The sequence below is a fragment of the Xiphophorus hellerii genome, chromosome 2 (genome assembly GCF_003331165.1).
Source record: "Xiphophorus hellerii strain 12219 chromosome 2, Xiphophorus_hellerii-4.1, whole genome shotgun sequence".
Taxonomy (NCBI): Eukaryota; Metazoa; Chordata; class Actinopteri; order Cyprinodontiformes; family Poeciliidae; genus Xiphophorus; species Xiphophorus hellerii.
This window is the reverse complement of record NC_045673.1, coordinates 20,938,222-20,953,890: the sequence shown is the minus strand read 5'-3', so window position 1 is coordinate 20,953,890 and position 15,669 is coordinate 20,938,222. Positions and strand designations below refer to the sequence as shown.

The following is a 15,669-nucleotide window of genomic DNA, read 5'->3' as shown; positions in this document are numbered from 1 at the left end:
AGCAACACCAACTTCATTTGAAATGTCAGTTTTTATTAACTCCGGTTAAATTAGTTGTAATGGTTACACAGCCAGCAGCAGGTTATTTCCCCACACCAGGGATTTTGTTAACTAAGCTCCCACTGAACCAGAAGGTACCTGGACAAACACAGAGCTGTACTACTGTAGCGCTGAGTTATCAATTCACCACATCGCTCAGTCAGGACACACGGAGCTTGGAGTCCTGATGTCAAGAGTCGATGAAGACGTCCAGCTGCTCTCCTAGCAACCAAGATGACTGAAAACAAAACTAGACGACAGCATCTCAAAGGAAAATTAGTGTGGATTTCTCTCCCAAAAAGCAAAAAAAAAACAATCCAAAAAATCAATTAGGCCTTTCAAAGGTGCTAAATCAGCAAGAAAGGTAATACTTCAAATGTAAACATACTGTTTCTCTACCGAGGTGACGAATAATCATAAATAAGGTTAACACTACATGTGCAGGGAAATCTCAGAGATGTGCCGGACAGGGTCTCCTTCGTGGGCGTTGACAAGGTTTTAAAAATCAAGTGATTGTTCTGGTTCAGCTGTAATGAGATGCAATTAAATATTTTATCCAAAATGTAAAAACATTGGCATTTGTTACCCCAAACGGTAACTGCAATACCTAATGACTGCTTCAGGTTATTTCCAAATGAAAGATTTCTTTTAATTGTCAAAATTAGATTATTTTGAGTTTGACCTCAAAATGCCTAAATTATTCTGAAAAATCTGATTTTTATGCCTAAATTCTGGAAAATCGTAGGATTCAAAGTAGAGCTGCATGATTTTTCAAATCGTTTTCGCAATATCGGCAATCGCACCTGTCGGAAGCAATCATTGGTAGGATTTTATCTTTAAAGTTTCTGGCTTTCGTTCCATGTTTATCCATGTTTAATGAGCTGGGTGGACTCTCATTCTTCCGTTTATTGCCAGAAACAAAATAAAACTCACAGAGTGATGAGGTCTGTGTGTAAAAGGTAAAGAAAGAAAAGTGCCTGGAAGATTTGGGTTCAAACCTAATATCATATTTTATGGAATTTGTGAAACCCTAATTTAAAACTATGACCTCCATCAACTCTGCTGTATAATCTGTATAATGTGCCACCAGAAATTCCTATAGGCCAGAAAAAGTCTGATCGGATAAACTGAAGAATCGGGACATTTTGCAGGCAAAACGCCAAAATTTCAAAGTTTCAAAGCTCCTTTTTTTCTGGTATAAAGTTAAATGAGAATAGATTAAAAAAAAAAACTGAAGCTCAAAAAAAAAAAAAAATTTCAATCTGCAGAAAAATAATTTGTATTATTCCACTGATAAAGCTAAAACAAATGAACTTTTTTTCTTTAAATTTAGAGTTCAAATATTTTGATTTGTTACAACGTGACAAAAGAAGACCAGAAAATCCTTCCATTTTTCATCCTAGGATTAGGAATAATAAAAACTAGAGGCGTTTTTCTCCCAGTCAGGCACATCTCTTGTGTAAAACACTTCGGTCAGATTGCTACCAGCCTGCAGCTGCAGGCCTGAGCCAGACACGCTTCAACATTAAATACGCGAACAACCGGCTCCTGACATTTAAACAGAAACATTAAGACACGCACGTTTAACAATAAAAACACTGAGATGCATTCACACGCTTGCATGCCTGGTGGAAATTATAAACTTCTGCTTCACCTTCAGTCATCAGGGTCCTTCATGTGGATCCAAAGCAAAGTGCACGACGGCGACAAAACGTACAGTCCTTCAGTCGTAGAGCGGGTCGGCTCGGGGCGGACTTGGAGCGTTTCCCAGCGTAAAATGCAGCCGAGTTCATGTAGTGAAGATTCTGCAGGGTTACATCATCAGAAATGAGGGCGAGAGACATGAGATCTACTGTCCAACTACCAAAAAAAAGCAAACAAAAAAAACCACACAGATTTGTCTAATGTGGCATTTGGAAAACGTCCTTCGGATGTTCTATAATCGTGGCCTGCTTTAACAGACGTCAGATCAGGAGGATGTCAACCAGTCTGAGAGATGGAAGCCTACACAGCGGTGAGGAGGAGGAGGACGAAGAGGAGTGGCGTTACTGGGAGCAGGTCTGAGCCTCCGGGGCCGGCATCCCTCAACCCTCCATCCCAAAGTCCTCTGTGAACTTCTTCACCTTCATCAGGTCTTCGGTGTTGACTGTGGGACGCGTGGTGGACAGAGAGCGCAACATGTCCGACTGCAGAGGAGGAGGAGGAAGAAGAAGAAGAAGATTCACTGCCACTTCCTGCTCCAAAATCTCACCGTGGTGATTTATCTAGATCGAGAGTCAGCATATTTTGCACCAGCTGCTACAAACTAAAACTCATCTGGAGCCACAACAAAATGTTTTATTACTAAAGCAAAAATTATTTCTGTTTTCAGATTTTAGGACAAAATGATTCCCTAGTGGAAAAGAGCCTCTTCTGTGAAAATAGAAAATGAAGAAAGATAGGCAACATAGTTTAAAGCTAGTTACTTTTAAAAGTCTGTTGTAGGTAATTTTGCATAAAAAACTTACAGAAAAAATACTGAAAACCATTTTTTCTTGATTCCATAATAAAAACCATTTCCTTTTTGGTTTTGTGAGAACCACAGTGACAGATTCAATGTGGCTTTTTCTTAAGTAAATTAGAACATCTGTAAAAATTTATTTTTATTTCAGTTATTTAATACAGAAAACGCATCATTAAATCATTACTTAACATCTCTCCATGTCTAAAGTATCTTACAAAGTTAATTTATTTGTTTTAGTAAATTCGTATCTGATTTTTAATTTACTGATATGTATAATTGCTTATAACCAAGTGGTTGCTAAATTATTAGCAACCCTGCCAATTCATTTTAAAATCTATTAAAATTTTTTAAGTGCATCAGTTTTTAAGAACTCTTAGTTATCAATTTGATCAAACACAGCATGACACAGGAATCCAGGCTTATTTTGCCACCGTACACGGCGATAGAAGAATGATGTAAAGAGTGGCATCTTAGGGTCATCATGTCTCCATGACAACCACCAGCGACATCTACATGCTGCTTGGGACACATGCAGGGAACCATTTTCTGCTCTTTCTGTTCAAAAAGGTACAAGTTTTCTCAGAATTTCTTTCTGTTTTAACATGTAAAGCTTTTGGTAAAACCATAAAGGCTCAAGATAAAAGAAGAGACGATGATCCAAATTATTTGCCTAAATCTAAATAGAAACGGTTCAGAAATCAACCACAGATATATATAATGCAGAAAGCCTGTGAGTTGAGCTAAAACAAAAGTAATCGATGATAAAAATGTATTTACTTCAAGGTTTCGAACACATTTTTCGCCATCGTCTCTCACCATGCAAACTATGGGCTCCAGTAGCTTATCACTAGGCACATCCATCCAGGTCATTTCTATGGCTGCAGGATCTCCAGGGGAACACGGGGTCAAGAGGTCATCCACCATCACCTGGTTGTTGCTTCGGGACGGACCACGAACCTGCAGGGAAACAAGGGGGAAAAAAACAACAGACGCTGCGTTTCAGAAATGAAAACCATTCAAGCTGAACTCTAGATTAGAGATTTGAAATATTAAACATGACATCCGGGAGGTCAGCGGTTCACGGCACGTCTGAGCCTTTCGTACCTTTTTAAAGTGAGTAGCCGACTGGACCTTCCTGACCGGCTGCATGAGCGCGTCCCGAACAATGATGCTGATGTCGGCGCCCGAGTAGCCGTCCGTTTTGCGCGCGAGCTCGCGGAGGTCGGCGTCGCTCAGGCTGTGCGGCGTGTTGCCAAGGTGAAGTCGGAACATCTGGGCCCGGGCCGGCTCCTCCGGGAGAGGGATGTAGATCCTCTTCTCGAATCTGATCCCACAGAGAACAACTTTAACTGGACAGTCAGCGGCTGAGAGGAAAACCTCTGGCTCCTGGTGCTTAGAAATCAAACTACACACAACTATCAACCAAAAACTTTAATAGTCATATCCTTCAACTACTCCTGGTTATTTCACCTGTTTCATATCTTTTGCAGATTTTATAATATTCCTCTTAAAAATTTAAGAAAACAAAAAAACACTGGCCCACTAGCTCTGAGGGTTCCCAATCCGACCCTCCTTCCAATCCTAATTCCAGAATTTCATCTAACATTAACTTTGTAGCCAAAACCTCACACATTGCTGTTATCACACTATAATGTTATAAAAACATGATGGTGACCCACAACCATCAGCATAATCTATATATGCTTTAGCTAACTATAAACTGCTCTGCAGTCGATGAGCTAAAACCAGTTTTTCTTCCCGTTTATATTCTTCAACTAATGATAAGCAGAAAGTTTTTCTTTGAAAGATTGCAGACCGTTTGATTTTTTTAATGTTTCTGCTTATTACATTTCTGTTTTCTTTCACACTGCATAGAGTGCATTACTGCAGGCCATGCCTGAATGCTATCATTATTATTTTAGCTAGTTTTAGCTTATGTGACCTTACAGGTTAGCTTTGTAAACAGCATGAATCTCTAATATTCTTTGGGTGGAATTTTTCATGCTTCTTCTGCAGTTTTTCCATTTGCATTTTACAGGATTTTGCTTTATTCTACTGCTTCTGCCTACTTCTTACTTTTCTGCAAGTCGCCTTCAGCTGATGTCAGATGCTTCTGCAATTATCACTAAAAATATTCAGCTTACAGCTTCACTTTCGCAAGAAATGCAATTTTTTTCCATTTGTCCACTGCACTTTATATTTGGAGATACTGTTTTTAAACATTTAAAACTCAACCATCACCACTATATCATTCACATCCTGTTGTTGCAGTTAATGTGTAGGCCTCAGGGTGAGCTCACTTTTTTATTTAGGCTATTTTCCTTTAACAGGTTTTGTCTACTTGAATAATACAGGAAATACGTCACTTTACAGGTCAAAAAGGCTTTAAAATGATCTATTATACATTACAGATCCCTGGCATGTTAAACAGGCGTGTTCCCTTTACAGGTACACTGTTATTTTTTGTTATCTTAGATGCATTTACATTCCTGCATGTGTTTAAAGACGTACCAGTTTAGTTAACAGAAGTTATTCTTTCTTAATGTAGCTAAATGTTAAGCTACGTTAAGAAAGTTACATCTTAACTTGACATAGTTACATCTCGATTTTCTCGTGCATTCAAACACGAAACTATCTGGTTGTGTGGTCCTGGTTAAAAAAATATTTTCTTAATAACCCAAAATGGTTACAATTATGACAAATCTGTGCAACAAGCCCACCAGAAGCCAAGCTAATAGTTTTGAAGTATTGAACTTCTGATCTTCTGACCTTCTGCGAATGGCAGCGTCCAGCACCCAGGGGATGTTGGTGGCTCCAAGCACCAAAATACCATCGTTATTGTTGCCAACACCTAAAATAAGCAAACAGTTGTGGTTAACATCTAAATAGGCTCTCTTGCTGGATGACTACATATTATTGTAACAGCTAGGAATAATGTTTAAACTGAACATTGAATAAATGTTAATAAATGTTTCACAGGAGCGTGGCGTGGCTCCTGACCTTGCATCTGGACCAGAAACTCTGTCTTGATGCGGCGCGCCGCCTCGCTCTCGTTCTCGTTCCTGGAGCCGCACAGCGAGTCCACTTCGTCGATGAAGATGATCGAAGGTTTGTGCTGACGCGCCAGATCGAACAGGTTCTTCACCAGCCTGACGGAGACGGACAGAAACATTCAATCTGTAGCTGCTGCGGATCCATCCGTATCCATAACGCTGCATCGATGCATAACGTACTTCTCGCTCTCTCCCAGCCACTTGGACATGAGGTCAGAGGAGGACACGGAGAAGAAGGTGGAGTTGTTGGCTTCGGTGGCCACGGCCTTGGCCAGGTAGGACTTCCCCGTCCCTGGAGGACCGAACAGAAGGATGCCTCTCCACGGAGTCCGCTTGCCTGAGAGAGAAGAGACGCTGCAGTGAAATAAAACTTTGAAGCCAAGCTTGAGGATTTTTATCCCACTGAAACATTACATCGGTTGGTACAGAAACAGTCGATGTGTAATCAGAACGACAGAGGGAAGATCAAACCTGTGAAGAGGTGAGGGAACTTGATGGGCAGGATAACAGCTTCCTTCAAAGCTTCTTTTGCTCCCTCCAGTCCAGCAACGTCATTCCACCTTACATTGGGCTTCTCCATCACAATGGCACCTGGAAAACACAAACAGACCTCAGACAGATGAAAAAACGATGCACAGCTTGTTCACGACGCTACCAAACAGATAGCAAGAGCACATCAGCATGAAGAAACTAACAGTAGAGAATTTTCTATATTTTAATATTTTTATCTTGATAAATGGGGTTACAAAAGTCGAACTTGTCACAAACTAGCATCAGTAAAGCTGTATGAGAGTCTCTGGCAGCTCAGTTAGCAACTCCAATGTTAAACATCAGTCATGATTTGGAAGATGAGCCAAAAGACGCCATCAGGGTGATGCTGCTGCTTTATAAATACAGTCAGTCCCACAGTTAGTTTTTTTTCTATGACAGATACAATTTCTGCCAGTCGACTGACCCATAAGTTGCTCCTGCAGTTTCTTCTTCTCTGGGTTTTCTCCCTCACTGTCGCTGTCGCTCCTTAAAAACAAACAAAAAGTAAAATGACCTCAAGGCCGCGGTGGTTGCAGTGCAGCGTAACCTCATTCACGTCTCCTCAAACCTTTCCATGTTTCACATATCAAAGCCACAAACGTTAATGGACTTTCTTGTGATTTTCATGTGATAGACAAACACAAAGCTGTGCATCAAACAGAAGAAATCGGTACAAATAAATAAAAATCAAAAATGTGTTGAGTGTATTTGTATTCCGCCTCCCTGGGTCAGTATTTTTGCAGAATCCCGTGTTTTGGGTTTGTTTCAACCAGCTTTCCATACCCAGAACCAGACAGATTTCCCCCATTTAAGTCTCGTCATGTTGGATGGAGAGCGTTATCAATTTTCAAGTCTTGTCACAGATTCCCAACTGAATTTAGGTCTGGGCTTTGACTAGACCATTCTAGCACATGAATAAGTATTCCACTGCAACGCCAGCTTTATGTTTAGGGCCGTTGTTCTGCTAGAAACCAAAAATCCGACACAGTTTCAAGCATAAACTGTTTGAAAGTTTATAATAGAACTCCAACCATTTTCTAACTAATAGGTTTCACTGAAGAAAAGCATCCCCACAGCATAATGCTGCCACCAGCATGTTTTAACATGGGGATGGTTGTTTTTCAGAGTTCTGTGAGGAAGTCAAAGCTTTTACTTCTCCACGTCTTCATCCCTGACCTGTCTGCTGAGTTTCTCTGTCTTCATGATGTCGTTTGTCTACCAATGTTTTCTAACAAACCTCTGAGGCCAGAAACAGAGCAGCTGCATTTATAATGAGAGTGGATTACACACAGACACACTCTGTTTACAAATTACCTGACTTCTGCTGGAAACAGTTTCTTTTTTAAGGGTGTTTCCTTGTAAAAGGAGGGGGCGATAAAAAATGAAAATTTACATCAAATCTGTAAATTTAAAAACCCATGTATCATTTTCCTTTCACTTCTCATGTTTCGGCTACTCTGTGTTGGCCCATCACATAAAATCCAAACAAAATCCACTTAAGTTTTGTTGTAGAAATTTAATCAAATCTGAAAAAGTTCAAGAGGTGTGAATACTTCAGCAAGGCACCAAGAACTCTGGGTGCTTTAAGAAGAGAGAGACAACGTACTTGTCATTACTCTGTGCCTCCTTGACGGGCTTCTTGCCCTGCTTGTCTTTGTTCTTCAGATAGTCTTTGAGCTTCTCCGCTCTGTCCAGGTACTGCATACACTTGGCACGTATGCTCTCCTTGGCTTTGTCGCTGTGGGCCTCATCTGGACACAGTGACCATCGCGCGGCAACGTGAAGAACACGGCACCCACAGAGGCCGGCAAATTGTCGGGATGCAATACTTACATTTGATGGCATGCAGGAAGTATTCCACAGCATGCTGGTACAATCGCAAAGCCTCCTCATAATTCTTCGCTTTGTCCTCCTCTGTGGCTTTGGTGACGAGATCAATCGCTTTCTGCAGCAGATTCGGAAATATAATTTCAGAGGATCAACGCTGGACAGACAGAGAGTTCAAACTGTTACTAAGAGCTGCCACATCGCTCCCCGGTGCTAGAATCTCAGCCTGCTTCTCCAATTTAAAGTTTTAGAAGATTTCATATTATCCCCAATTTCCACTTTGTCTCTAATCCTTTTATGTCCTTCTTTAACTTTTCACAAATTATGAGAAACTATCTTCTAGATCAAACCACAATCCCATTAGACCATGAGTATATTACGTGAGATGTTTTTAACACAGTGATGTCCAATTTGAGTCATAGAAGACCGGAGTCCTGCATGTCTTACATATTTCCAGCTTCACTGCTAGGTGTTACATTCCCTGATGTCGCACATGTTGAAAAAGCTGTGAGAAGGGAATAAACCTATCACAAACAGAGCACTTGTGTCATGACGACTAGAATTGAACACTGTCCTTTTACAGCATCAAATGTCAAAGTAAGTCCAAAAAGACCTGAAGGAGGAGATCTGAGGTTAAACTGTAATGGTGGGGCAAAAGGACCAGAAGGCAGCTAAATACAAGCACAACAGAGATTCTGTCCAAACACTTGTTTTTTTTCATTTACATCAAATTCTGACTGCGCCATCTTGAATGTTGTAGTTGAATTCAAGACTCATCGTACCAGGCAAGCAGTAATTGTTCAGCTTAAGCAAACCTCTGTAGCATCAGTTTCCTCATCTTAGGCAGATGCAGAACCTAATGTGGTTTTCTGCACATTTCCACCCAAATGACATGCGAGTTGAGAGATGATGTCCCTGAACGCTTTATTTGTTGTATAAAGCGGTGTTTTGAGCTACAGTCACAAACCAGTCTGCCCAGCATCCTCTGACATCAGCAAGGCTTTATCATCGACACAACTGTCGCTTTCCGGACATTTTCTCTGTAAACCAGGGAAATTATTCTGCTTAAAAGATTCCCAGTGGATCAGCAATTTCTGAATACTCACACCAACAACAATCTAATACTCAAAGTCACTTAGATGCATTTTCTTCTTCATTCTGCTGTTCGATTTTATCTTCAACAAGTTGCTCCTAAAACACTAAGTATATTGAGCTGCAGATTTCTGTTTTCAAAAAACTGAACAAGTGTGGCTGTAACTTGACTTCAGAGTTATACATTAAGAGCATTACATACTGAACAGAGCAGTGGCTAAAGCGCTGACTCCATTAGATGTAAATCAAATATGCTTTTACAAGTTTCGCTTTCAATAGATGTTGGACATAATTTTACCAAAACAAGCCCTGAAATTCTTGCTGTGCAAGATAAACCTCACATTTATTTACCATGAAAGTAAAATGTAATGTGAACTCATATTGTTCTGCTACAAGAAATGTATTCATATAACTTTTTTGTGGTTCCAGGTTATTGACAGATGGATCAAAAATGTCAAAATGTGTCATTTGTTGTCTGAGAGTTGCAGGAAAAAGACAAAAAAAGCAAAACTGTTGAACAAAGTTTGTGACCTCTGAACCTTAAATAACAGAAACAATCCATTTCATTTACTGTATATGATAAATAGTTTTGGGTAGCAATAAATATATACTTCAAATGCTTATGGAAGGTTAGCAGCATAGACATAATCATGCATTTATATATATGGTGTGCAGTATTTAAGTCTTTTGTTTTAGTTTTGAATCAAGTAAAATCGACTACTAAAATCTAGAATTCATCCGGCGATTTTAGTAATTAGATGTAAACCAATAAAAAGACTTGAAGAAAAACGCTCAGTGTTTGAACTGCTCAGAACCAGGCTGGTTTAAACTCAAAGGTTAGCTCTGCTAGCTCTACTAGCTAACGTTGAGACGTACCTGTAGTGTCGACGTTGTCATTTCATCTCACTTTTCGGCTCCCCGGCCACAGCTTTATCTTCTTACCCCTCCACAAAGGCGAACGCTTAAAAACAATGTTTGTTTGTGACAGTGTGTTTACGGTAAATTTGCCGTTAGTGACATGACAAGAACAGAGCAGCGGCTAAAGCGCTAGCAACAACAACACTGCAGCTTCAGACAAGCTGGTTGACACCAGAAAAGCTTCCGGTTCAAGTTTCCAAAGCGCTACAGAAAAGCCTCCAAACGGTGGCAGCTCTTTTTAAAAGAAAAACATCTTTGGACAGTTTGGTACATTTTGTTGAAAAAAAAAAAAAACTAGCGCTAATCTACACAGTAATACCAGCGATAAAGATGTTGGTAATTTGAAGGCAAGGAATCATTAGATCCGGTTAATTAAAGCCAACTTGATAGCTGCCAAGGTCAGTTAAGTTACTGCCGCCTAGCGTCGAATCTCGGGTATTACACTCAATTTAAACTGATCAAAAATACTTTATTAATCCCGAAGGGAAATTAAATGTTGTTGTAACTCATTAATTTAAATTCTTCAAAGAGTTATTGAAGATAGTGATGGCTGTTGGCAGAAAAAAAAAATCTTCTGCAGCGGTCTGTGCTGCATGGAAAGCATAAAGCGAAGATTTCCATAGAAACACAAATATACAATAATTTTAAAAAGTAACAAAAAAAAAGTTAAACATATCTAATGCATAAAATGTAATACATTAAATATGTAGCAGTGTGCAAATGTTTTTTTATCGTCCACCAACACAAAATTTAGAGTAAAGCATGTTCTTCAGGGTTTAGGTATTTTTAAAGGCCTTTAGCTTTAACAGCTTTTCAGCACAGCTATGTGGCAACCGGCAGCCGCATTAACAGCTTCCTTCCACCACATCTTGTGAGATCCCTTGGACAAGCCACTAAATCTGAAATTACCAACATGTACTGTTTTGCAAGTGTAGAATTATCGCTGTACTTGTCATCTCCAGGTTTTATCCAGTCTTTATGGAGGAACCTCTTGTGCTGCGCTAAGAAAAACAGAATCATCTTTATTTGCCAACCTTGTGCACACAAAAAAAAAGGAATTCGACTACACCTCTGTTTTGCTCTCAGACATCTGAAATATAAAATATGTATGCACTATTTTCACAAAGGGTAAGACCAGATTTCATTGGTGAAAATTTGCATGGTATCAGTCTGGGTCCTCAGACTGTTAAGTGTTCAGCCGCCTTTCTGGTCTGTTTCTAAACAGTTTGTGTCCAGGATGTGTAGGGTCTCCATTAATATTAGCTAACCTTTATCTGACCTTTGACCTACACAAGACCTGGATGGAGGAAAGTCACTCCTCATGAGTTTTCGATGGGAAATGTCTGGATGGGTGGTGCAAACAGGCAGAGCAAGGAAAGCATAAATAAGAAAGAAGCTCATGAGAAGTTAGAGTTTTGCCACAGTCCATTATGTGGACTAATGTACTTTTTAAATGTGAAAACCTTCAAGTGATCTGAAAACTTTAGAAAAGCTCTACCCTGTACGTATGAGCAACCTCTCACAAGGTGGAACAGGCTTCTAGTTAAGCAACTAAAGTTGAACACAAACGTCTCAAATGAACTCCAATTACAGAGTGAAATCAAAAACCACAAGAAAACGAGAGAAAAACATTCAATTTACAGTTTTATTGATATTTACACATAAAGTAACTACATTGGTATTGTACATTGTATACTGTATTTTGGAAGGGTATCTAAAATACTTTGCATATGACAAGTTGTTGCAGCAGCACAGTATTTTTTTCAGTCTTATGATTGTGTAGGACGCAAGCTGCCACAGATAATACCTTTGGTTTAATAAAACCCTCTCTTTGAAGCGTTAATTTGCATAGACAGGAATGCCATGATTTCATAAGAAGAAAAAAAGAGGAAGGTTAAAGTGTACATTCAAAGGTTTAAAGGGTTTTGCCAGGCGAGTGCATCAATTAAAAACAGGAAAACCTGAAGCTTATTGAGTAAATTAACACAATTATAAGGTCACAGCTATATAAGCAGACGTCACATCAACAGCCTCAAGAACAATCTCTACTGTATGCTCAACAATGTAGCAGGAGTTACTCCACTCATTTATGCTGAGTGGAGTAAAGGAAGTAGAGTCTACTTCTGCTTAAACACCGTTAACATTAACTTGTTTTGAATAAGGCTTAAACTGTTCAAAAAGGAACTGGACAGAAATGTGTTTTCACTTTCTAAAAATGCTGTTTTCCTACAGTATGGAGGTCAGACATGCCGGACAGACCTCGTTCTGAGAACAGAGAGGTTTATCTGGTTTTCCTGCGGTGCACAGTCAGTGGACACAATGGGACATTGTCTGAGGTCTAACAGAACTGAGGCTACACTGAGGGGGAACTTCAGAAACATGAACCAGTCCCAGATGATGCCTGTGTGTAAATGATAATTATACAAAATTTGTACACCTTGCCACCATTGATTAAGCTTGTTTCCAAACCTTTTCAATCACATCTCACTGTCTTTAACATGTCCTTATCCTAATTTACAAACTAAAAGACCACAAAGTCTTTGGACATAAACAGTTGTTGTTATAATATTGCAAGTATAAAAAATGGTGACAAAGCTTTATTCAGAGCATGTTGCTCAAGTCTAGATTGTTTTAATATTGTGTTATATGTCATATTGTCCTAATGTTATAAGCATTTTAAGTAGAGGACTATAATACCCAAATTAAACACACTTTGAACCGGAACTAGTTTAAGTTTAAAATCTGCTCAAAGCTAGGCTCAGCTAGCATTCAGTCGAGTAATAGCTTGACTGATGCTACATTATCTTTTTAAATGAGATTTTTACAATTAACAAGTGATAAGAACTTTTAAATGTTCTTTTTTTTTGGAAATGATTCAAATTTATATTGCATAACAGAGTAAAAGTCTTTAAAAACATTTATGGCTTTGATCAAAATTTAGATCAAATAAAAGGTCCTGCTAAAAGCAAAACTTAACTTCTAGTTGAACTAGCCTAGCTTAGCATGAATGATAAACTCTGTAGAAAAACTCCTATTTGTCAGGTCAGGCAACTTTATATGGTCTATATAACATAAGTAAACCAGTATGTTATATTTCAAGATAACATAGGAGACTAGCAATTTATTTAAAGTACATTTACAGTTAAGATCAGTATCTGTTTTTCTCTTGTTTTTATGAGAGCAATAAAAATCATGTATCTTTTTAAACAGTTAATTTTAGAGAAACATGTCCTTTTTACAATTACACAAAGACAGTCAGATCAGCTTTTGTTAATCTGATGACTTTTTTTTGCTGTATTTGAAAACACACTTTTAAAACTGAGGTTATTTAGGGACAAGCCTGATTTGAATTTATTAATAATCAGCAACAAGGCTGTAGTTTCAATTATTTTCAATATAAACTTTTGAGGTGATTCATCCTGAAAACTGCTTTTTTTTTTTAAAAGTAGATATTTTTTGTGTTGATGGAAAAATCAGTGAATTTCGCAGTTGGTGGTGTGAAATGTGGCCAACATTTGTCGTGTGACAAGCTGGCAAAATCTTTTGCCCACTTTACAAAATAAGAGAGCTTGTTTGGATGATCTTTGTCGAGGGAAAAGTAAAGAAAAGTTTAAAATAGGTTTAAGGAAGAATGAAGCGGCCCTTGGAATACATTCATATCTCTGTCACATGATGGCATGCCTGTCGGACAAGTTTTTATACCATAACTCGCTGCTGAAGTTGTAGTAGAGAAGGAGGGGGAAAAAAAGAGGTAATTTTAAGCAACTTGGATAAATAAACAGAATGGGGAAAAGGGGGAGTTGTAGCTGAAAGGAGAAGTAACTTATAATCTGATTGTTGATAAGAGTCATGCTTTCATGGGAAAGATATACACTTATAAAACACAGTAACATGGTTTACACTATCAGAGCAATACTATTGCTTGTGCATGGTCAAAGCTCTTATAACGTGGAGTATAAAAGGAAACCTTATAAAGAGTGTCATTGACTACAAGTTAAAAAGGCACAGCTGGCGATCCTGATTACAAACAGCAGTTAGGGATGACGTGCGGTCACACCGTCTCTAGCTTGTAGTATGGAGCCACACCGTTCGCACCATCTCTGCTCAGGTGACTGCACTGCGACTCTAAAACACCTTCCTAGCACAGGCTGACACAAAGACAAACACGAGTTAAAAAGAGCCCAGCTGCATGGAAAGGCTGTAATGGAATGATAGGCAGAGAAAAAACAGGGAAAATCGACTAGTTTGTGCTTAACTCTGTTTTGTATCTACAAAAGCCCTCCTGACTGAGGTTTTCAGTAAAACCTCTAGTGCTGCGGTCTTTTACATCAGCCCACTACAACCAGGTTTAAACTTTGCTGTGTGGAATGTGAAGAGATTTGATCAACTCCTACTTTTTGCACGTTGAAGTAGCTTCCTTAATCCTCCCGACCCAAAGCGAAACGCTCCTTCCTTTTACATCAACTTTGCAGCGCACATGATTACGAGAGGCTGAGAGGGGGAGCTGGAAGGCACATTTCTGAGACAATCAACAAAACGACTCGTGCTTTAAACTTTCCCTGCAGCGCCGCCGGCAGGCCTAACCTCAACCGTGAGTCGAGAAAGTGGGAAAAAAAATAAACATAAAATCGGCTGTGAAACGTAAATCCTTCCGTCTGTGGCTGAAGTGAGTCGGCTAGTTCACGTCAGAAGGCCCATGCGGGTGAGCTTGGCTGACAGGAAGGAGTGGAGGACGAAGACCACCGGCTTTGGACCCGAGTGGAGGTCGAACACCTGCGGGGAGGAAGGAAGGCAGTGAGTAAGACGTTAAAACAAAAACAACAAAAGGACAATAGCACAGAACAGATGGGACAAATAAAGACAGGGATGTTAAGGTACAATGGGCCCTTATTAATAGGTTATCTGCTCTGAAATGAAGCAGCTATGTTAGGAAGGAAATTATATTTTACGTGTTAAAATTTTTTATTCAATTTTAAAACAAAGATTTCAAGTTCTACGTTTTATTGGTGTACTACATTGAAACAGATCAGGAAAATTGTTATTGTTTATATAACTCACCATTTCTCCCTCTGGACCACCAAAGTCAAGGTAAAGATTGCGTATTCCATCGTCGGCGGACATTTTCAGCTTTTCGTAGGGGTACCTGAAGAGAACAGCGCCCCCTGTTTGGTCAGCTGGCTCCCTTGTAATAGTAAAGCCCTTTTCGTAGTGCAGCGTGAGCCGGACGTCCTGTCTATTCAACGTGCAACCTGTCAGAAAACAGTACGGTCAAACACAAGAAAATGTCTCAGTTCACTTTGATTAGCACCAATTACAAATTCCAGAAATTTTTTACATTTTGGATCAATACATTATTGATCCATAGATCAGTTGAATATACACACACTTTATAAAGACCATAAGCATACCTCCAAGTTAGCTACAAAGTAGCTTAAGCACAACAAAAACCTCAACATGTTGAATCACAAACCTTTAACTTTGGTCCAACAGAATATTTGTGAGCTGAGCTGAAAAGGTATGTGTGAGAGAAAGGGGGTCCACAAACCTGACTCAGGAGGAATGGGCAAAAATGCCACCTAACTACTGTGGGAGTATAAGCAAAACCTTTGATCATAGTTAATCACTCTCAAAAGCTATTATACCAAATACTGAGGGAATGTAATCTGGAGAATATTTGAAAGAAATGTTCTGATTGTCAAATTTGGT

At 39.2% G+C, this 15,669-nt stretch overlaps 2 protein-coding genes across 2 annotated transcripts in view; both read right to left on the bottom strand.

Moving 5' to 3' along the window:
- Positions 1-12: 12 nt before the first annotated feature.
- Positions 13-10,175, bottom strand: vps4a (vacuolar protein sorting 4 homolog A). The gene is made up of 11 exons (XM_032587535.1): positions 9,922-10,175; positions 7,960-8,071; positions 7,733-7,877; positions 6,551-6,612; positions 6,067-6,186; positions 5,776-5,932; positions 5,543-5,691; positions 5,312-5,393; positions 3,647-3,866; positions 3,359-3,499; positions 13-2,225 (listed from the first exon to the last, which is right to left on the bottom strand). Exons 1-11 carry the CDS (start codon positions 9,940-9,942, stop codon positions 2,124-2,126), a joined length of 1,311 nt encoding a protein of 436 aa, XP_032443426.1. The 5' UTR covers positions 9,943-10,175; the 3' UTR covers positions 13-2,123.
- A 1,415-nt stretch (positions 10,176-11,590) lies between these two features.
- sntb2 (syntrophin, beta 2) overlaps positions 11,591-15,669 on the bottom strand; it is a 31,931-nt gene continuing 27,852 nt past the window's right edge. Inside the window, exons 6-7 of the mRNA XM_032587524.1 lie at positions 15,022-15,212; positions 11,591-14,736 (exon numbers count right to left, since the gene is read on the bottom strand). Of these exons, the coding sequence (XP_032443415.1) occupies positions 14,644-14,736; positions 15,022-15,212 (284 nt within the window). The 3' untranslated portion in view covers positions 11,591-14,643. The remainder of the gene's footprint in view (positions 14,737-15,021; positions 15,213-15,669) is intronic.

Bases quoted from the DNA above. Each gene is read 5' to 3' on its own strand.
- vps4a (XM_032587535.1), bottom strand. From the start codon at position 9,942: ATGACAACGTCGACACTACAG. The intron at 5,692-5,775 runs GTACGTTATGCA...CGTCTCCGTCAG, and splicing joins TGGCTGGGAGAGAGCGAGAA to GCTGGTGAAGAACCTGTTCG. The intron at 3,867-5,311 runs GTCAGAAGATCA...CTGTGGGATCAG, and splicing joins GACGCTGCCATTCGCAGAAG to ATTCGAGAAGAGGATCTACA.